The 23,261-nt window shown below is 44.0% G+C and overlaps 2 protein-coding genes and 1 long non-coding RNA gene across 4 annotated transcripts in view; 1 reads left to right on the forward strand and 2 right to left on the reverse strand.

Moving 5' to 3' along the window:
* Positions 1-14,083, reverse strand: LOC126988019 (acidic amino acid decarboxylase GADL1-like). 2 transcript variants are annotated; one of them, XM_050845754.1, is made up of 11 exons: positions 13,631-14,081; positions 13,291-13,462; positions 10,082-10,266; positions 9,178-9,284; positions 8,960-9,075; positions 6,520-6,771; positions 5,917-5,981; positions 5,406-5,484; positions 4,600-4,799; positions 2,609-2,753; positions 1-1,889 (listed from the first exon to the last, which is right to left on the reverse strand). In XM_050845754.1, the coding sequence occupies exons 2-11, from the start codon at positions 13,426-13,428 to the stop codon at positions 1,707-1,709; spliced, it is 1,470 nt and encodes a 489-aa protein (XP_050701711.1). In that variant the 5' UTR covers positions 13,429-13,462; positions 13,631-14,081; the 3' UTR covers positions 1-1,706. The 2 variants fall into 2 exon arrangements, with proteins under 2 accessions (XP_050701711.1, XP_050701710.1); XM_050845753.1 differs by having other exon boundaries at positions 13,291-14,083.
* Positions 13,544-23,261, forward strand: part of LOC126988020 (uncharacterized) — a 9,944-nt gene continuing 226 nt past the window's right edge. Inside the window, exons 1-4 of the long non-coding RNA XR_007741388.1 lie at positions 13,544-13,665; positions 16,541-16,677; positions 20,264-20,470; positions 21,836-22,027. This is a non-coding gene — a long non-coding RNA (uncharacterized LOC126988020). The remainder of the gene's footprint in view (positions 13,666-16,540; positions 16,678-20,263; positions 20,471-21,835; positions 22,028-23,261) is intronic.
* The window catches only part of LOC126988018 (kelch domain-containing protein 4-like), a 9,725-nt gene continuing 7,871 nt past the window's right edge, over positions 21,408-23,261 (reverse strand). The window contains exon 10 of the mRNA XM_050845752.1: positions 21,408-21,997. Within this exon, the coding sequence (XP_050701709.1) occupies positions 21,816-21,997 (182 nt within the window). The 3' untranslated portion in view covers positions 21,408-21,815. The remainder of the gene's footprint in view (positions 21,998-23,261) is intronic.

Genomic DNA, 23,261 nt, shown 5'->3' on the forward strand with positions numbered 1-23,261 from the left:
TGACAGTTCTGATACAGTTTTAATTGATGAAGTTGTATCCAGTGAGAGACGCCATCATTTTAACTTGTCCACAGCAGTTCAAAGACTTCGATACACACGTAAATATAGAGTCAATACGCACCAGACACTGAAATCCATTAACCCTCTCGCACACCGTAAGTTTCCAATAAGTTTCTGTTCCACTCATCATGGATTTCTCAAGCCCGACTGGCCTTTTTTTGCCGCCGCGATACTCCACATTCCCAGACGTATTTTACCCTCACAGATATATCGTACCCCAATAAATTTAGTATCAATGGCTTCATAAAGACTTGTACTAGAACATGCGCAAATAAAAATAGAGGAAAATATATATGTATAAACAATACAAACTTCTTTCAAGTCTCCGTATAAAGTATTGTAGACAATAAATCATAAGTGCCAACTCTTCCCCACTCGCTAGCTCGAAATTTTGTGGGCCAACTTTTTTAGCTGAATATATGTTTCGAAGCTGAATTTAGTGAGGATTCTTATGGTATCCTCAAAATCCTCATACACCTATTAGTTCCCGAGTTACCCCGAGAAAACTGTATTTTTTTCCTTTCCCGTCAGAGTAGGCTAACAGCTAAAAATCGCTCAAAGCTCCTCATCTACGCTTCTTAGAAAGGTTGCCATATGTTACCATTAAGAAACTTATCCCAACAAATGGAGCTCCCATATTTGATGCACTTTCACAAAAAACTTAATTTTTAATATTTTTTTAACTTTTATGACGCGTTTCGCCTTTGATGACGCTAAACGCTTCATCGTGCGCGAGAGGGTTAAGCAAGTGTGCGATACATTTAGTAATTTTGGTGGCATTAGTTGCACAGCTGCGGGCGAGACTAATGCACAGCTGCGAGCAAGTATATATCAACCTTAACACGCATAAACTCATGACTCGGTGGCTGCTTTACCGCGGGAGGAAGTCAGACAAGGGAGGAACGAAGTGGAGGGAAAGGGAGAGAGGAGAGAGGGAGCACGAAAGGGAGGAAAAGGGAGAGAGGAGAAAGGGAGGACGAAAGGGAGGGAAGGGGAGAGAGAAGAGAGAGGGAGGATGAACTGGCGGAAGGGTCAGTAATAGAGTGCAAGGAAGGGGAGAAGGAGGAGAGAGTGAGGATGTAAGGGAGGGAAGGGAAGAAAGAATAGAATTACATAGAATTACATAGATAACCAGACCACACAGGCCCTAAGACCCAAACTAGGTGGTCTGTCCTAAACCTAAGTGACAGTTGTTATGCGGCCACCATGGCGTTGAAACTGACCTAGTGAACATTTAGATGGAGGAGATAGCGGTCAAGATTATTATTTAACTGATGGTGGTTATCTGTTGCAATCTCGAACGACAGCATTAGTGAAGAATTTTGTGCAATCTGAATGAACGTGTCTACATTTGAGTTTAGCGCCATTGTTTCTCGTTCGCGTCGAATCATCCATCACAAACAGCTTGGTCGGATCCACATTGGTAAAACCGTTAAGTATTTTAAAGCACTCGATAAGTCCTTTAAACACTCGATCAGAGAAAGGGAGGATGACCTGACAGGAAGGAGAGTGACTTCCCGCATGAAAAAGGACCACCGATTTATAAGCACAGTCGTGGGCGGATACATCTCGCCGGCATCCGCACGAAAATACAATCACATAGACGAGGCAATCCGTTGTGTTAGTGGTCGAGGTCAAGGGTGGAATCATAGGTCAGCGCCGAGCCTCTCCATCTCGTCCAGAAGGTGGTCCATGTGCTCCGGCGTGGGCTTGGGGTTACACTTGGTTACCATACGGAAGAAGTTGACGAGTCCTTTGTCCGGCAGCGGCTGATACCCCACCATGAAGGAGCCATCGCGCACCAGCCGCTCCTTCAGACGCGGCGCCACCTGGAACGGAGCGGGTGTGTTAGTGATGTTTCCCTTCCTAATTGTGGTTAACTTCTTGCCTCATATGATCTAAAATACGTAACCGCACATACTTTCGCGATGGTTTAAGTGCTGAATCAGAGTATATAAGATTCGATCCCTTCACACAAAGTCATGCGGCACTTCCTCAAACGGGTGTATAGTTAACTTCTGGCCTCCGATGATCTTTAGTATATAGCTGCAGATGTCTTCGTGATGGTATAGGTGCAAAATTACAGCATCAAATAGTAAAGTAGATGTCAGTGTTTTCTTCTCGCCTCTGTAGTCTGCAAGATATTCCGGGCTAGTATTTTGGCATCCCTTATGAGTTGTGTGTTAGGACTGTTATTGCCCTTATTTGGTTCATTTCCCCTAAAGGTGAATATAATCGTAAAAATGTCTTTGTAAAGGTTAATATACAGAGGACAAGACTCACACCCTAATGACTCCTTAACGTTCAACAAAAAATAATTATAAAAGTGAGGCCGAAGAGCGAATCCCAGTGGAATGCCTCCAACTCTCACAGGACAAGCTTATACCAGTAGTCGGAGTCTCGTTAAATTTTCGAGTAGCGGGCTTTTCTTTATCATTGTTTCCTTTTTTTGTGCCCTTGAGCTGTCTCCTTTGTTGTAAAAAAAAAAGAATAACCGATAATATCCCTCTGTAAAACAAGGGCTGTAAAGTGTACGGCAAACCCTCACCTTCGCCAGCTTGTTCCACCACTCGGGGCTCTCCTCCTCCTGGCGCAGGCTGGGGGGGATGTACCAGAAACAGACGTTGGTGCACTGCGGCGTCGCTAGCACCTGCCGGAACCCAGGCCGCCGCGACACCTGCTCCGATAAGTACCTGTCCACAAAAGGTGACACGGGTGTAATTAACTTCTTGCCTCCGATGATCTAAAGTATATAGCTGCAGATGTCTTCGTGATGGTATAGGTGCAAAATTACAGCATCAAAAAGTAAAGTAGATGTCTGTGTTTTCTTCTCGTCGCTGTAGTCTGCAAGATGATCCGGGCTAGTATTTTGGCATCCCTTATGAGTTGCATGTTGGGACTGTTATTGCCCTTATATTTTTCACATTCATTTAACGTACTGGCTCCGCTAAGGGCCACCAGCCTCCCTAAAGAAAGAGGGCTCGTTTGACAGCGGGACTTAATATTTCCACACTAGAACATTGGAACAGGACCGAAAAATATAAATAAGGTGCCCGATAAAAGGTGACACGTTAGCATTGTTTTCACATTCATCATTTTAAAACATTTCGTCGCCCAAGTTCACATATTTGACATGGCTTTCGTAGGAGCTGTAGGCCTTTCCAGGGGTAGTTTTATGACCCTGGTGGTAGTTTGACCCTTCTTCTGTGCCATGAACCTTAAAAAACACTAATGAGAACCCGATTGATCCCCTCTTTGACCTTTAGAAATAGTTGATGTGAGAAGCGATGGTGTCTTGAAATACAGCCCTTAATATTTTCACACTAGAACATTGGAGCAGGACCGAAAGATACAAATAAGGTGCCCGATAAACGATAACTACACCAGAACAACTGACGAACCTACACCATACAACTGTACACTCCTGCTGTCTTGCCTCCCCCTCACCTGTACCTTCACCACTAACCCACTTCCTCTTCATACTATACTCTTGATAAATAATAACAAAAAATAAATAAAAAATAAATAAAAATCCCTATACTGCGCGAACACTGAAGCCGGACTGAGCACCTTTACTGTACTGGTCCCAAAGATAAACAAAAATATTCAACCCGACTCATCTGTTCCCTGAGTAATTCAACGTGAGTGTTAGCTTTTCCCAGAACTCTTAATAGGATGCAGTAACTAGAACACGGTTGTAAGAGGCATGAAAACTTCGTGCGCAGAGGTGTACTGAAGAGAGGATGCACGTCAATACACGCTCACTTACTTGAAAACATGAACACTTGCAACCACAGCGATGACCCAATTAACAGGTCCTCATAAACTCTTGCCAAGGTTGTATCTCTATCGAACTTCGTGCAGAGTCGCGTATCTTCAGTGTCCCTGGACGAGTATTGGCAATAACAGCCACTGATATGATCTTTGCGAACACTCCGATAAATTGGTATCTTGCATCGGTTTGCCGTCACTCGTGTTTGCATTATGCATGAGGAAGTAATTAATGAGCAAACACTCCCGCGTACCTTATAAGAGGCGAACACACGAAGGCCAGTGGAGAACATCGGGTATTATTTTTTTAACGCCACTGATATTCGTGTCCTATAATCGAAACACTTATAAAGATATGAATGACCACACTAGCAGTCCTGAGGCAAAATATAGAAATAATTCGGAGGCTTATCTAGAACTAAGTGAATTTCAGTTAGTTTAGAAATCATTTATATGTGTGTCTCCGTCTCTTTATGTTCCTCTTTATGCCGCGATCCATCTGTGCCTCTCTTTCTTTGTCCAGTAAGTCTGTCTGTATGTCTATGTATGTCTCTGTCTCAAGTTATTTCCCTCCTCCGCCACCCACTCACTCTGCGGCACTGAAGGCGGCATCCACCCTCTCCTCCATCTCTTTGAGGCCGTGGTAGGTCAGCAGGATGTACAGCTCTCTTTCTTTGTCCTGTATATCTGTCTGTATGTTTATGTATGTCTCTGTCTCAAGTTATTTTCCTCCTCCTCCTCCTCGTCACTCCTCCGCCACCCACTCACTCTGCGGCACTGAAGGCGGCGTCCACCCGCTCCTCCATCTCCTTGAGGCCGTGGCAGGTCAGCAAGAAGTACAGCTTGAAGGCGTCGATTTTGCGGCCGCACTGGAAGCTCTTGTCGCCCGTGTCGTAGCTCACGTCGTAGAACTTGTCTTGTTGGAAGAGGTACGTGGCGTTGGCGGAGTTGCACTCTTGAAGAATATCCTGAGAGTCGAAATAGAGGTTACAGAGGTATATAAGAGCTGGACAGATACGCACACACAGACAGACACCAAGACAGAGATACTAAAACAGACAGGCACAAAGGCAGATAAACAGGCAGACAGAAACAAACGCGAGCGGAAAAGCGAAAACTAAAAAGGGACAGATTTTAAAAGGCACAGAAGCAAAAGGAACAAAAAGAAATAGACAACATTTGACAAGGCTTTCGTAGGAGTTTGGGGCTTTTCCAGGGGTAGTTTAATGGCCCTGGTGATAGTCTGACTCTTCTTCTGTGCCATGAACCTAAAATAACATTCTTGAGAACCCGATTATCTCTTTTGTGGCCCTTGGAAATAGTTTATGTGAAGGGTGAGAGCGTCTGAGGATATGGGACTACATCAATATCCTTCAACATTTGACAAGGCTTTCGTAGGAGTTTGGGGCATTTCCAGGGGTAGTTTAATGGCCCTGGTGATAGTCTGACCCTTCTTCTGTGCCATGAACCTAAAATAACACTCATGAGAACCCGATTATCTCTTTTGTGGCCCTTGGAAATAGTTTATGTGAAGGGTGAGAGCGTCTGAGGATATGGGACTAGGCTATACTCACCTTGTGGCGCACGATGAAGGGCGAGCACTGTAGCGGCGCGCAGAGCATCTTGTGAGGGTTCCAGGACAGGGAGTCGCACCTGCACGTGAGAAAGCATTGCGGCCTTAGGGAATGTTCAAGTCGTAGGCACCACCCCAGTTAAGTATAAAAACAGTTACAGTAATCATTGGGGAAGTAAAATACCCTCAAACATTTCCATAGTAGCTTTTTTATATATATTTGGATGCTAACTGGAATGGCGTTCATGAATTGTCGATTTTTCTCTAGGTAGCCACGTCTCTTCCGGCTCCTCCACGCTCCTTAGTTATCCTGGCATGCAGTGGTAGTGTTGGAAATGGTTATTATAGTTTACTGAATACATTTCCTCTCAAAGCAATAAAAAAAACTAAAACACTGAAACTGCTGCTAAGTGGAAGTGTCGTCTGGTTGGTCACTTTTCGTATTAATCCATGTCCTAGGGCAGGATTTCTAGTGACGCCGGTGACGCCAGGTGACGCCCCGCGGTGCTCACCTGTCGATGCCGTGCAAGTTGTGGCGGTGCTTCTCGGACAGGATGGCGGTGCCCCCCCAGCAGGCCTGCGGGGCGGGAACAGTCACGTGGCAGCAGTAGGAAAAGTAAGAGATGTTTCAGTACAGAAATCTTAGTAAAAAAACAATCAATCAAAGCCATCGCTGGGCCGGCACGACACGGGACGTAGCCTACACTCTGACGTATACAGTCGAGAGGAAAATGTCCGTAATGAGTGCGGACAAGTTATACTGAAACTTGTGTTTAAAAATTTCACTTCAGTGTGTAATTCTAAATAACACTTTCATGAAAGTTATGGGGCCCCTCTGGCCACCAGGATCTGAGGCATTTCGCCACTAAAGCCATCTTTTTGCTACGCCTCTGCGGACACACGCAGAAAAATCAAAGTACACCACGACCACGTAACGTACGTAATAGCCGAAATTAGACTTTGAAGATGGCCGCCATCATACATTCAGTGAGAAAAAGAAAATAACGAATCAAATGACTGTAGAATTATTGGTATACTCATGAATTAAGAAAATATCAGAAGTGCAAAAATTGGACTTTGTGGACCATCCCGACTAGCCATCGGCCAACACTCACGTCGCAGTGCAGCCATAGCCCTTCGTCGCGGCACACGTCCGCCAGCTCGTCCAGAGGGTCAAAGGCGCCCAGCACGGTGGTCCCGGCGGTGGCCCCGACGAAGAAGGGCTCGCCGCCCCCCGCCCGCGCCGCCGCCACCGCCTCCTTCAGGGCCTGGGGAATCATCCTGCCCGTGGCGTCAGTCTGCACCTTCACCACGTTGTCCAGGCCCAGGCCCAGCAGGGACGCCGCCTTCCCGACGGAGTAGTGGCTCTGCGGGGGAGACACGCGCCTGGAGTTGAGTGCTAAATGGATTTTATTGTTACAAATATACAGCAAAGGCCCTTTGCAGAGGGGGGGGCGGAGGGGGCTCGAGCCCCTGCCCCTTTGAACCTTGATGGGCCCCTTTTGCTCACGCAGCATAGCGCCAATTGAAGGAAAGTCATGAAAAAAACTAACCCGTAACTTCAAATCTTAGTTTTTTTTTTTTTTTTGTGTATGTGTATTATATATACTTAATGGTTGACTGGTTGTTTTTATTATAATTTATTATTAATATAATTTTATGTTATCATTTTATTACGAACCTATCAGTCAGTAAAGTGCAGAAATATGTAATAGTTTCCCCCTTTAATCTATTACCTTGAAATGATAATGATGAAAAACCCCCTGTCTGTTAGGGGAAGGCGCGCGGGAAAAAGGGAAAGACTGTTTTTACTGTTTTTACTATGGTTACTGCAGCTGCCGACACGCAGAAACAGCCCTTTGCACTCTGAGGAAGTCCTCCCCAGCTGTCATGGAGTTTTTTGAAATGAATGACAAGACCCTCCACTCTCACTCTCCAGCAGGTGATGCATGATTCTCTACTCAAGCTCAACTTTGAATTCTTCCTGTGTTTAAAAATCAACCCTGTCCATCTTCAAGGTAACTGGATTCTAATGCTTTGCAGCAGAAAGACATGGACCTGGGTGCAGCATAAAGTTGTTGGTAATTTAGTTAACTGGCACAACACAGAACAGAGAAGAGAGGAGAAGTAATATAATATAAAACAGGCTATAGAAGAAGGCTGCATCAGTGGGCCTGGACCCTGAGATTCCTTCCTGGGTCAGGGAAAGGGGAAAAAAAAAGCCTAAGTATCATAAGCTGGCCACCACTAAACACTTTGCCACACTTACTTTTTTTACTTACTTACTAGTTAAAAGTGTGTATTGTGTTTGTTGGACACAACACACACACACACAAGGAGGAAGGAGAATCGGAGAGAGTTCAAAGGAGAATTCCTTTCCAATTTCAATTCACTGGAAGATACAAGCAACTGAAACAAAAAAAACAACCAACAAAAAACCCAACAGAAGTAAAAAAAAGAAGTGTTATAACATTACAGAGTAGACAATTTGAAGACAAGACTCAACTAGAACTTGCATTGTTATGCCATGCACCCATCAGTGTGACACCCATCTATTCTACATCTATTCTATAGTGGTCAAAGAAAACAATGCATAATGGTTTTCCCTTTAACAGCTACTTGAGCTGTTGAATATGCACTCCTCCTCCCTGGTGTGTCTATGGAACGTTCTTTTTTTCAAAACTGACTAAAAAAAAACAAACAAAACTTCACACCTTGCAGAGAGAGAGGATAGGGTTACTTCTTTACTTTTTTGAAAGATTGAAAAGGATATTCAGTCAACCTTAGTGAAGTCATGGTGATTTTTTTGGGCATTTACTAAACAGGAGTTGCTGTTGTACCTGCAGATGCCACTGTAACACACACACACACACACACACACACACACACACACACACACACACACACACACACACCTTAGAGACCTACTCTAAGATCTCTTATCTATTCTATAATCAATCAGATACTTTTAGTTACATTAAAAATAAAAAAAAATAACTATGAATAAAGCATTCATGATTGATGTGATATCTGTTAATAAATAAATGCTGGATTATGATGCAAACAACATTTAAAGATTTCAAAAATATATTTATATTATTTGGCCTGGCTCTCTAATAATTTATTCATAACGAGTAATTAGTAGTATGTTGTGATTCGATGTTATCTTTATGAATATGGGTTGCTAATTCAGCAGCCTGTTATAGTCAGGCTTTTTGTTCTTTCTCTCAAATTCATGGCAAAGGGCGTTTGTCACCCCGGCCTTCGAGGACTGAAAACCCAAGACTGTGCAAAGTTATTTAACGTAGAAGATAAAACAAAATATTAATAGAGAATACAAAGAAAATAAAGGGTGGCTCGTCATCCTCTGATTTGGCAAGGTCTACAATGTTGCAAAGTACAACAAAGAGTTATCTTACCATCATGGGCCTACACTTGCGGGAGGGTGCAGGCGCATGCCCACTGACAATTGCCCTGTTAATCCTGACCCCCACCCCTGAAGGGAAGTGCAGCAAGCAGGCCTTAGGTGGCTGTGAGAGTGGCGGCTGCACTCACCTGGTCTGAAGTGAAGGCGACTAGCGGCTTCATGCCCGTCATCCCCCGCGTCTTCACCTCGGGGTGCTTCCGGTACCTGGCCAGCGTCATCCCGTACAGGTTGCTCATGCTCCCGCCTGCAAAACGGGAACACTATCATGCCGGCACCCGCACGCGTGTGTATGGCAGCTCAACTTCACACGACGGTTACTCATGAACCAAGAAGATACACTTTTTACCGGGAGAAAATATTCCGTCGCCCTCCGGCCACCCGAAAAGCTCCACAAGACGTGCAATGACGAAGTGCTCCACCAGTATGAACACGGGAGCCACCTCGAACGTGTGCCTGCAATCCACGGCCGGGCCTTAGAACAGCAGGGCCGGCTCTCCAGTGTATGGGTCGCGCCCCAGTACAGATAAACACAAGAGAAGTATGTACACATGAGATTTCCTTTCCCACGAGATAATGAAGGAAGAGATTTATTTTACTGGGTCGCGAGACTGTTCTCACTGGGTTCCCAAATGTTCATTAACCCGGTAGCAGCGACGGGCCAAATTTGTGGCTTTACCGTGTAGCAGCGACGGGATAAATTTGTGCCATGATATAACCCCCAAAAAATAGATGATACATAATCTGATCACAAATGCTTTGATATATATTATAAAATGGTTTGTGTGAGGGGTGATTTTTTTCTCATTTTTCTCGCTTGGAGGGACCATTAAGAAATATGATCCCCGCTGCTACCGGGTTTGTTCATAAATACATACACCTAAAGAAGAGCAAAAGGCACACAGTTGTTCGCGCTGTCAAGAGGGGTCGGGAGGGAATGTTTACAATGAAACTGCGTCGCAGTAAGAGAGAGTCAGAGACCACTGCCTTAAACACCCGAGTTATGTGCAACTGGGCGGACGGGATAAAGTTCCTGAGACAGCCTCTTTTATTCCTTAGCTAAATACTGCTGACATCCACATCTGCTAGGGAACCAGGCTATAATATTGAAAAGGAAGACCTGGATTATCTTTGAAAACTGGTGAACATGAAGAAAAGCTGAAACTGACAATTCTGAAACATGTTCCCGCTAAGGACAGTGACAGCTCTACCAAAAAGTCACAGTATGTTTCAGTGTGTCCTCGGCCACTCACTGGTTGGTGTTGAGCGCCTCGCACAGCCACGCGCTAGCCAGGGCCACCTCGTCGATGCCGCCGTACAGCTGGTTGAAGAAGTACGGGTGCTGCGTCCTGACACTGTAGCGCACCACCGTCTCCATCATCTCCTCAACGTCCTGCAGCGAACGTCCCTCCGCCCGGATGTCAAGTTGGAGGATTTTCTGGGGCAGGACAATAGGTTAGGAACATTACGATATGGATGCAATGTAAAGTAAACCCTAAAGTCGGTATTATGACACTTTTGGTCCTCACATCAGCTATTTCTAAAGGTCAAAGAGGGGATCAATCGGGTTCTCATGAGTGTTTCTTTAGGTTCATGGTACAGAAGAAGGGTCAAACTACCACCAGGGCCATAAAACTGCTCGTGAAAATGCCCAAAACTCCTAAGAAAGCCTTGTCAAATATGAGAACTTGGGCGATGAAATATTTAGTAATACGGTCCTTAAGTAGAGTGGATGTGAGGCTCTGTTGTGGGTACCAAACATTTTTAAAAAGCTTAGAGCGAAAAGGCGGCAGAGGTGAACTTACTGAGAGCCACCATGCTTTCTATATGAGTGAGATTTGGAAAGCAGTTGAACAAATATCAGCAGAGTTACCGTAAAGGACAATACACGACCTTTAGTTTTAATCATCCAGTAATAGTTGAACTCTTAATAAGGCGTAATCATAAGCCCGTATTTTTTAACAACATATCAGCCCCTCAGATCACCTGTTTGAGAAGCCCCTCGTAGAAGTTGCTGAGATTTGCATGGACTCTTTGGTGATTCTAGCAATGATTCTGCACATCTACACCTTGCGCGGAAAATATAAAAAACATTAGAACACAGTTAATCTTCTCTGTGGCCCTGGAAAAAGAGTCGTAGTGGGAGACAGATACGTTTAAAAATATGGACCTCAAATCCTCTATACGTCAACGAGGCAAGAGCAGCGTTGCCAAATTATCGTACTCCCCGTATTTTCTGACTGATATCTATAGCAAAAACAAACGAACAAACATCAATAAATAACAGTTTTAACGCTAACTTTAATATTCTTTCGTTATTTGTGCAGGTACAAGAGTGTGAGGCTTAAAAATGATAAATACAGTGTGGTGAATACGATAATCTGGCAACGTTGGGCAAGAGAGTAATAACTGACCTATTTTTTAAGCTTTTCCCTCTATACCTTCGCATAAGTATTACCTCCGTTGCTCTTATCATATTAATGCGTGTGTGTGTTCGTGGTTTCGCTTCTGGTGTGTTGGATGCGATAGTGGATAACAAGTGGATAACAGTTTCAAGACGTGGTTAATCTCCGTCTATTTGAAAGGAGAGCAGCGAGAAGCGGCCTTGGAGGGGAAGCAGCAGGTCTAATAGTGTGTTAACCTTGACAGCTGCTGCGTAGGGCCATAACTCCCTCTGAAGAAGGTGTATCCGGCGTGCCAAGGACGGATCAATGAAGGGAAGGCGCAGCACCCCCCCCCCCCCCTACTAGATAACGAGCAGCACCCCCACCCCAGTAGACAGTAATGGTGAAAGTGATGGGCAGGGAGGCGGGCTAGAACTGAGGATAGGCTAGTAAGGTGTAGGAAGGCGCATTGAGAGGGGGTACTAGCCTAGGTTCGTATTTTAAAACATTTCGTCGCCCAAGTTCACATATTTGACAAGGCTTTCCTATGAGTTTTGGGCATTTCCTGAGGTAGTTTAATGTCTCTGGTGGTAGTTTGACCCTGCTTCTGTACCATGAATCTAAAGAAATACTCATTAGAATCATATTGGTGCCCTTTTTGACCTTTAGAAATAACTGATGGGCAGGGAGGCGGGCTAGAACTGAGGATAGGCTAGTAAGGTGTAGGAAGGCGCATTGACTAGGAGAGGGGGTACTAGCCTAGGTTCGTATTTTAAAACATTTCGTCGCCCAAGTTCACATGTTTGACAAGGGTTTCCTATGAGTTTTGGGCATTTTCTGAGATAGTTTAATGTCTCTGGTGGTAGTTTGACCCTGCTTCTGCACCATGAATCTAAGGAAATACTCATTAGAATCATATTGATGCCCTTTTTGACCTTAAGAAATAACTGATGTGAGAAGCGAAAGCGAGCTGAGGATAGACCAGTAAGGCGTAGAAGGGCCCATTGACTAGTTCTGAGAGGCACGATCCATAACCAGAGCGGGAGGTAAGAGTGGTGGTTGGGGGGGGGGAGGGGGAGGGCAGGCGTCGAGGGGGGTAACTACTTTAATTCACCTCTCAGTAAAAAGACGTTGTGCATAATTGATTTCCCTGCACACCAACCCTTAAAAGTATCGACATTTTCCCTAGTTTGACGGGCAGAAGGGGTTTGGTCTATATCCTGTACTTTTAGGCGTTATCCTTAGTGACAGTGAGGGGTGAGAGAAACGATTAGGAGGAAAACAAAGCCTCTGAAGCGATGTTTATGTCGTCGGATCGTAACGAGTCTTGCAGTATCTGGCTCACACCTCCATGACCACAGATACTCAGATAGCGCATACGTGTTACTTGTCATATTAGTTAGATAAGTCGAATGAAGTCTTGTCTGTCTTTGAACTACCCTCGACGGCTATACATATTTAGATAGGAAGATGTCTACGTGTTCATACTTCCCCAGCGGTTGTTTAAAGGGATTCCACGCGCGCTTGTCCACAAACATCGGCTTTTCGGCACTCTGACTGAAAGATGAAGTTTGATTACATGAAATAAACGAACATTTAAGCGTGACAGCGAATCACTGATGGGAAACACTGAACGAAGCATCGCTATAGACGTATGTACTGAAATTTTCATATAGATTCTAACTCTTCAAACGCATGACTTAACATTGTACTATCGACCCCTGCCGCAACCCTGAGTGACGGGGGCTGTAGATACTGATGTTTAGTAATTATCTTTGGTGGCCTTGATTCGAGCCTCGCTTTTATACTGGTGAAAGATAAAAAGAGTAGAGATAATAAGGTCCGTGATACTAAACATTTCGTCGCCCAAGTACACACATTTGACAAGGCTTTCGTAGGAGTTTGGGGCATTTCCAGGAGTAGTTTTATGACCCTGGTGGTAGTTTGACCCTTCTTCTGTACCGTGAACCTAAAGAAACACTCATTAGAACCCAAATGACCCCCTCTTTGACCTTTAGAAATAGCTGATGTGAGAAGCGAAAGTGTCATAATACCAACCTAAATGTTACATAACTCACCTTCAACTCTTCTGGAGGCTTGAATTCAACGGTTTTCTTCGATTCATCCACTCCGCTGACCATTCTCTCCCTCTTCACCATTCCCAGGATGTTGTCTAGGAGTCTGCCGTCGGCTTGGGAGGAGGCGGGGCGGGCCATGGCGCGGCGAGGATCAGCGGGCACTCCTGCGGCACTGTTGTGTTGGGCGGAGGTCACGCACGGAATAACGCCCCGCAGCGGCATGTCAGTCACTAACCTACACCCTCTCCCGACACGTAGACAAAGCATGCTGCAGAACACTGCGGGTTAGAATATCGAAATCAGAGTTAGTTTGCCACGACGGACGGACGGAGACGGGTACCTGTCAGCGGCGGTGCGATGCTGGGACGATCACAGGTAAGACAGACAGGCGGCGGCGGAGAGGCGGAGGGGCGGCATCGACTGGCTCTTGCCCGGCGTCCAGGGTCATTTCGGCAGTCTTGAAACAGGTCCCAGCTACTAATAACGTGTCTCACCTTGCACCAATTTTCACCATGAAAACTTTACTATTTCTTGCCCCTTGCCGCACAGTCTGAGTATATGCTACAAGGTAAAGAGCCCCAGGTGGGAAGATCCTGTCCCGGGGAAGTTCAGCCGTCAGTGTTGCGGGGCCGCGTTTGGCAGTGGGCACATTTGTGCTACCGCTTTGCCAAGTCACGCACCCTTCCCCCTTACCACCAGTGTGCATTATGTAAGAGCCTGTAGAGTAGCCCCGCCAGAACGGCTATATAATTATAGGGTATAGAATGTGAGGTATACGTGACACTTGTATCCCTTTACATACTTTACCGTTATGACTCGGTAAGCATTCCAGTGTGTGTGTGTGTGTGTGTGTGTGTGTGTGTGTGTGTGTGTGTGTGCGCGGATGCCTTGAGTCATTGGTAGTAACTTTATAACAAATTATTTACTCTGACGTCAGCAATCAAATACTTTAGCAAATAATCAATTATTTTAGCACACACACACACACACACACTCCGGTAGATCAATCGGTTAGAGCGCCGCGCTGCAAGGCTTCACGGCCAAACAGGCGGCGGTTCGAGCCCCACTCAAGCCGGATTCTTTCCGTTGACTAGGAGTGGTTACTGTCCCCCCTTGAACAAGGGGGATGGGGTGTGTGGTGTGTGAGGTCCTGGCAGTACCCAGAGATACACGATAATGAGCACTTGTTCACGTCGTGAGGGTACCTGCTGGCGGAAGCGAGTCCAACTCGTGATCAGGCCGTGGTGAATTACACACACACACACACACACACCGCTCCGGTAGCTCAGAAGCTCAGTGGGTAAGGCTCTGCGCTGCCAGACTTCGCGTCCTGGCAGGCGGAGGTTCCCCGCTCCAAGCCGCGATTTTTCCACTGACAAGGAGTGGTTACTGTCCCCCCCTGAGCAAGGGTGGTGGGAGGTGTGGCGTGTGAAGGTCCTCTGAGCCTTGCTCTGATCGGGAGGGTACTTGCTGGCGATGACGAGTCCACCGCGTGATCAGGCCGTGGTGAATTGCGCACTCACACACACAAGATTATTCTCTCTCTCTCTCTCTCTCTCTCTCTCTCTCTCTCTCTCTCTCTCTCTCCACATATAGGAGCCGATGATTGTTATCTTTTGAAACATGCTCGTCTATCTAGTGCTAAGCGTAATCCTTTGGGGGTTGGTCATCACTCAAAACTCACCGATGAAGTGAAGCTTTGCCGCGCGTCGATGATATTTGTAACATACGTACTAAACTTACCTCCGGCGAGTTGCTAATCATATTCATTACAGTGTGGGAAGCAGATTGCCACAAGTACCTGTTTCCTAGAATGTCAATGTAAGGCAGGGTAGAGAAAGGGAATAGGTTGTGAAGCAGTACGCGCCGTCTTTCTTGTAACTGTACTTGCGAGACCGATCCTTCAGTCCTCCCTCGCTGTAGGAGACGTGGTGCTTATGTCAGCTTAAGAATGTGAGACTTAAAAATATATATAGGATGTCGATGTAAGCAGGAGTAGAGAAAAGGAATAGGTTGTGAAGCAGTACGCGGCTTTCTTGTAACTGTGCTTGCGAGACCGATCCTTCAGTCCTCCCTCGCTGTAGGAGACGTGGTGCTAATGTCAGCTTCAGAATGTGAGACTTAAAAATATATATATAATGTCGATGTAAGCAGGAGTAGAGAAAAGGAATAGGTTGTGAAGCAGTACGCGGCTTTCTTGTAACTGTGCTTGCGAGACCGATCCTTCAGTCCTCCCTCGCTGTAGGAGACGTGGTGCTTATGTCAGCTTAAGAATGTGAGACTTAAAAATATATATATAATGTCGATGTAAGCAGGAGTAGAGAATGGGAATAGGTTGTGAAGCAGTGTCTTTCTTGTAACTGTAGGCTACGTGCGAGACCGATCCTTCAGTCCTCCCTCGCTGTAGTCCAGTGTAGGAGAAGTGGTGCTTATGTTAGCTTAAGAATGTGAGACTTAAAAATATATATAGAATGTCGATGTAAGCATGAGTAGAGAAAAGGAATAGGTTGTGAAGCAGTACGCGCCGTCTTTCTTGTAACTGTACTTGCGAGACCGATCCTTCAGTCCTCCCTCGCTGTAGGAGACGTGGTGCTAATGTCAGCTTAAGAATGCGAGACTTAAAATATATAAAGAGTCTCAATGTAAGCAGCTAGGGGTAGAGAATGGGAATAGGTTGTGAAGCAGTGTCTTTCTTGTAACTCCACTCGAAATTGACCTCTCATTTGGCCGCTCTTTACTTTTGTCTATTAAGGGAGCGGCGAGTAGCGGGCTTTTTTTTGCACTTTTTTGTTGTAAAAAAAAACTAAGCTGCATATATGGGGCCGATCTTTCAGTCCTCCCTCGCTGTAGGAGACGTACCTGGTGCTTATATAGCTTTAGCATACGGGACTTACAATTCTGCTTTAGTTTATGTGGCAGCACTGTACTTAACTATAGACAGAATTAAGGGCCGATAAGTACAATTCAACCCTCAGCATAGGATCAGCTTTGAAAGTATCATTAAAACAGTCATTGGCCTTCACAGTACCTTTTTTTCTATTACTGAATCATTTTATATATGCATGATTATTATTTTTCGTTAGGTAGAAATTTGAACAGCCTTTTGATAACTGATCCGGAGCTCCGAACAAATGAAGCAATCCATTTGAGACTGGTTGAAGCTCGGAACGGCAGACAACATGGCGGAAGCTTAGCACGCCGACGAACGCCAACTCAGCAATATTCGTGCCCAGAGGAGTTTTGTCTACAGGGACTTCAGAGGTGCCTAGGGACGACTATAGCTGAGGTCCAGACGTGTTCCTGTATTGTGTGTGTCGTTGATGTGATGAGAGCGTCTGTGCGATGTGAACCGAGGAGAAATAATGGGATGGCTTCCGCTGCTCAATGGTAAGCTCTCCCTCTCTCCTCCATCTCCCCTTCTGTTTTCCCTGTTCACGTCTTCCTCCTCCTCCTCCGCCATTTTCGTTCGTTTGTGTCAGTACATTATGCCAGCCATCTGCCGTTAGTGAAGCCGTGTTCAATTCATGCCAAATACACAACCCCAGGGATTTTATAGCTTGTAAATAGCTCAAGTGTTTTGTTGGAATGCTCATCTTCCTCTCCTTGGTTGCAAGTTACTCTGGCTTTGGGGTAAGCTATTAGGGGCAAAAATAAGTCTTGGGTGCCTGAAACCACACCACAAATCATAGCGCTACACAAGGCTGGACACCAACCAGAGGATATTGCGAGGCAGAGCTGGTATTTTTTTACACATTTTATGAGGAACAGGGTAAGTAAGGTACCTCGAGGATAATGGCAATAGAAACTTGTCCACACTCAAACCACGTTCTGGTAAGCCCAAGAGAACTTCGCTTATGCTTGGCACAACCTCAAAAAACAGTAACTTGTATCCAAGGAGATGAGCAGCGCTGACAAATCATATCCACTCACAAAGATAACTAAAAGCACCGAGGTTGTGAGGTTATTGTAAGCTGGGTACATGTCACTCCCAGGACTAACGACTGACAAAATACTTAAGGGGAGCGTCTGGGGGGGTATTTTTGATGAATATTTTTAATTCCTCGAAATTCACTTTATGGGCTCATCATACCAGGGATACAATGGGGTGTCACGTGGCGAGGTTAGTTTTTTAAAATTTAAATCCTCGCGCGGTCTGGCGGCCCTTTAAATATCTGGTAGTGTTGCCATACAGAGCGCTTTACGCGCCAAAATATGCATACATGAACCAGTGCTTTTATGTCCGTAATTTTTGCAATAGAGGATATTTTTTTACACAGGGTTTGAGTTACATTGACATTCATTACCAATACATTGTCATCGGAGAGCAGAATCGATGGGCGATCGATAAATTTAGTTTTCCTTCGTTTTCTCAAAACAGGGTCACACGCGCATTTATTTGATATTTCTAAGTTATTTATGGACCTAGCACAAACATAAAGATAGCGTTGGAAAGAGAAAAAAATTAGCTATAAATGCTAGTGATCAGAATCTGGATAAACATCATCAAAATTTTTATATAAATTTTCTAAGTTTAAACTTTGAAGAAACAAAAAAAAAAAATGGAAAAGTAATCTCTAGGAATACACTTATTTTGTATGCCCGTTCCAGTGGTTTTTATTTTTGAGCTATCTAAACTCTAAATATGCTTTTTTTCAATTTCAAAATTTTGAAATTTTTGAAAAAAAATTCATAATTTTTTTTTTTTCAACAAATCTTCACCAAAACTGTACATGATGTTCCTACTCAAGGTACACATCACCTGTGAGAAAATGGTGATCCTCTGATAATATCTTAGAACATGGCAGACGCTCCCCTTAACCCGGTAGCAGCAGGGATCATGTTTCTTAATGGTCCCTCTAAGCGAGAAAAATGAGAAAAAAATCATCACTCACATGATATACTCATTTAATGATATATATCAAAGCATTTGTGATCATTTTATGTATCATCTATTTTGGGAGGTTTATATCATGGCACAAATTTGGCCCGTCGCTGCTACCGGGTTAAATACACATGAAACAAAAGTGCAGGAAGCATTTTGTGTTGTTGAGTGACTGGCATACTTCACTGACTCTGTAATATGCCATCTTTCAGAGTAATTTAATAGAAATCTTTTCCACTACCATAATGATATTCTTTGAACTTCTTGATAGGACAAAGATGCTGATGTTTTGGGGTAATGTTGAATTGCTCAGGTTTGTTTTTCCTAGCTTTTGTGTCCCAGAGTAATGGGTAACTTCCAGACACAGGCTCAAAGGGCAGTGTGACGGAGTTGAACACAGTGGCCAAGTGCATTTTTGTTTGTCGTCAACTTTACCTATACCTCACCCCATCTAGAGTGACACGCTACATCTGCAGGAAAGATCTCACCTTCATTGCCAGCTGTTAAGAGATACTGGTCATCACTGTTATGCTCCTGAACACACCCTGCCTCATTATGCCCCTGAACACACCCTGCCTCATTATGCTCCTGAACACACCCTGCCTCATTATGCTCCTGAACACACCCTGCCTCATTATGCTCCTGAACACACCCTGCCTCATTATGCTCCTGAACACACCCTGCCTCATTATGCCCCTGAACACACCCTGCCTCATTATGCTCCTGAACACACCCTGCCTCATTATGCTCCTGAACACACCCTGCCTCATTATGCCCCTGAACACACCTGCCTCATTATGCTCCTGAACACTCCATGCCTCAGTCTGCCCCTGAACACACCCTGCCTCATTATGCTCCTGAACACACCCTGCCTCATTATGCTCCTGAACACACCCTGCCTCATTATGCTCCTGAACACACCCGGCCTCATTATGCTCCTGAACACACCCTGCCTCATTATGCTCCTGAACACACCCTGCCTCATTATGCTCCTGAACACACCCTGCCTCATTATGCTCCTGAACACACCCTGCCTCATTATGCTCCTGAACACACCCTGCCTCATTATGCTCCTGAACACTCCCTGCCTCATTATGCTCCTGAACACTCCCTGCCTCATTATGCTCCTGAACACACCCTGCCTCATTATGCTCCTGAACACACCCTGCCTCATTATGCTCCTGAACACTCCCTGCCTCATTATGCTCCTGAACACTCCCTGCCTCATTATGCTCCTGAACACACCCTGCCTCATTATGCTCCTGAACACACCCTGCCTCATTATGCTCCTGAACACACCCGGCCTCATTATGCTCCTGAACACACCCTGCCTCATTATGCTCCTGAACACACCCAACATCAAGGTGACTGCCTGTCCTTCGTCTTCATCCTGTGTGTATATAAGTCTGGTATGCAGCACTTCCTCCCACTCTTTGCTCTGGTCCTCACCTTCACCTGATCCTGTACAATACTTAGGGAAACTTCCTGTCACAGTAAATCACCATTTCCAGGAACTCTTCAGCTTGAGTGACTTGCTTTCTCTCACTGGGCATCGTAGGCATCCCTGGTCTCCCTCCTTAGTGTAAATTCCCTTCAGGTTATTATTTTCATGATATTGCTGAAGGTGTCTCAGACTTGGTGATGCACCACAACTAACTTTTCATCAAGACTTAACACAAAGCCTTAAGCACCCTTTCAGAGGTCTTGCTGTTATTTACAGTTTCATCAGCACCAATAGTTCACACCCAAACACACTGAATGTCCTGCTGATTACTGAACTGCAAACTTGTAGGCCTCCAAAGTTCTAGTAAAGCTCTAGTTCTTGTAACTTTTCTGTTCAGATGTTTTGGTGTTCTTGTTGCTTCTTGTTCCCTTTCTCTAAGTGAAACATCTATTATTCTTGCAACATTTTTTTTTTCATTGCCGTTATTTTTCAAACCTCTGTTAAATTACTCAGCTAATGTGACTGGCAGAGTGCCGTATGTTTTTAGTCTCTTAGGAGTCCAGTCCTGACCATTCCATGTCAACATTTATTTCCCTTATTACTAGCTTTGATGAATTTCAGAATGTTTCAAATTGAATTTATTACAGTGAACAGCCATGGTGGTCCCTCAATGTGAAGATGTTTGTAAGATGAAATCAGCAAAGTCGAAAAGGACCATGCTCACATTTTCTGAAGAGTTCTGACTGGATGCCTACAGAAGACAACAGTGATGCTAACATATTCAAGAGGATTCTTAAGTGGATTGGAGGCCAAATTTGGGAGTTAAAACACTGGAACACTGATCTTGATAAAAGGTACGAGCCATGAACTTGTTGGACAGATGACACTGAGCAGATTAGGGCAAGGGACTCAGATCAGGGTCAACACTTGGAGTTCAGTGACCCCATGTGAATCTTTACTTAAGTTGAAGTTGCATAAGGAACCTTAGAGTATGTTGTGAAGAGTAAAGTGTTAATTTCTGCAAGAGCAGCCAAAAGTAACATAATAACCTGCCTTCAGCATCTTGTGGTGGCATCACTCTTCCTGCTCCACCTGCTGCATTCAGTTTACTAGTAATGATGATGATAATAATAATAATAATAATAATAATAATAATAATAATAATAATAATAATAATAATAATAATATAAAAAAATTACAGCCTCTAGTGGAGAAACTGTAACGGTGTTTGCTGAAGTTATTTTATTATTATTTGTATAAATGGTGTATTCACCATAGCAAGCAAGCATCTAGCACAGGGTAATGTGTAATTGTGTAACAAGAATCTGATAGCTTCAAGATAACCTGAACTATATCTAAGAGAACCATTTGAGGTAGTTACTTCTGTAGTATTTTACTTGTATTGTGTGTTTAATTGGGTTTTAATTTTACTGTTACTGACAACACAGCACACTTAAGTGCCATACATATTGTGGTGAAGTAATAATACTCCAGTACCCAAGTAGTGTCATAGAATTCATACAGATGGTGCTGATGTGAGGTCATAAATGATGCACATTTCTACAAATTTGCAGAGAATGTGAACTGTACGTTAACTAAAACAAATCGGGACTCCTCTTCCATGTTGAGTTATAGAGGGGAGGGATATCAGTTAAATGTATGTATTAAACCTGTAAGGACCTAATCCCAATGAAGACCTTCAGTGAATATCATGAAACAAAGGCCTGTGGCTGATCAAAGAAATATCTGCCAAAGGGAATCATGAACTTCATATGGGGAAAGAAAAAAAACTTTTCATCAGACATGTATTGATGTATATCACAGAGGCTGAACGGAGCAGCATAAACACCCTTTGGTTGAGCCACTTTGCACTTCACACAGATGAAGTTAATATTCTTCAACAATATGATCCACCCACTGACCCACCCACCCACAAATAACTGCCATCAAAGAAAGTGTGCAGTATTAAAGACCTGAGGCTTCCAAATGTCCTCCATCTAGTGGTTGAGGCGTCTTACCTCAGGACTGTAGAACTGCATTGTCATTAAGACTTAAAGCAGTTATTTTCTGGTGCAATCATACTACAATGCCTTACCATCTTTTACCCAGGATAACGAAGATGGATTTACCTTAAGACAATGAAAAAATAACAAGTGATGAACAATTACATGCTCAGCAATGTTACAAATACAATTATCTTTACTCTGTTTCCATTGCAGAGGCTTCTTCCATCTCTTCATCATCCTCCTCTTCACTATCATCATCATCATCATCACTGTCATCATCATCATCACTGTCATCTTCGCCCTCACTCTCAAACCACTCCAGGTCCGCTTGGTCCAGGGAGATGATGGTCCGCCACTCATCCAGCTTATTCAGGTCTGCGCCAAATTCAGAAACCACACAGTAAGGTAATATGACTTTCATTAAACACAAGTAGAATACACATTAAACTAGTCTGTCAAGTTATCCCCCTAAGTCTGTAATATTAAATTAGTCTGTCAAGTTAGCCCCCTAAGTACATACTGTAATATTAAACTAGTCTGTCAAGTTATCCCCCTAAGTACATACTGTAATATTAAACTAGTCTGTCAAGTTATCCCCCTAAGTCTGTAATATTAAATTAGTCTGTCAAGTTATCCCCCTAAGTACATACTGTAATATTAAACTAGTCTGTCAAGTTATCCCCCTAAGTACATACTGTAATATTAAACTAGTCTGTCAAGTTATCCCCCTAAGTCTGTAATATTAAATTAGTCTGTCAAGTTAGCCCCCTAAGTACATACTGTAATATTAAATTAGTCTGTCAAGTTATCCCCCTAAGTACATATTGTAATATTAAACTAGTCTGTCAAGTTATCCCCCTAAGTCTGTAATATTAAATTAGTCTGTCAAGTTATCCCCCTAAGTACATACTGTAATATTAAACTAGTCTGTCAAGTTATCCCCCTAAGTACATACTGTAATATTAAACTAGTCTGTCAAGTTATCCCCCTAAGTCTGTAATATTAAATTAGTCTGTCAAGTTAGCCCCCTAAGTACATACTGTAATATTAAATTAGTCTGTCAAGTTATCCCCCTAAGTACATATTGTAATATTAAACTAGTCTGTCAAGTTATCCCCCTAAGTACATACTGTAATATTAAACTAGTCTGTCAAGTTATCCCCCTAAGTACATACTGTAATATTAAACTAGTCTGTCAAGTTATCCCCCTAAGTACATACTGTAATATTAAACTAGTCTGTCAAGTTAGCCCCCTAAGTACATACTGTAATATTAAACTAGTCTGTCAAGTTATCCCCCTAAGTACATACTGTAATATTAAACTAGTCTGTCAAGTTAGCCCCCGTCTGTCAAGTTAGCCCCCTAAGTACATAACATTCAACTAGTCTGTCAAGTTATCCCCCGAAGTGTAGGGGAATGGAAGTTAATTGCCACTAGGGTTGGGGAACAGCAAGTAAGATGTTCTGGGTCCTCATAGGTGAGTCACTGTAAGGGTCCCCTGGGTCTGTCATTTTAGCCAGTGAGCCAACGTTGCCCTCACTTTATTTACCTCTTGTGAAACCTTGACTCTACAATTATTGTTTTCAGCCGGTACTGCTATTGTTAGCTCTCTGAAAATACTGTTTGCCCACCTATGCCA

Source organism: Eriocheir sinensis, chromosome 67 (genome assembly GCF_024679095.1).
Source record: "Eriocheir sinensis breed Jianghai 21 chromosome 67, ASM2467909v1, whole genome shotgun sequence".
NCBI classification, from domain to species: domain Eukaryota; kingdom Metazoa; phylum Arthropoda; class Malacostraca; order Decapoda; family Varunidae; genus Eriocheir; species Eriocheir sinensis.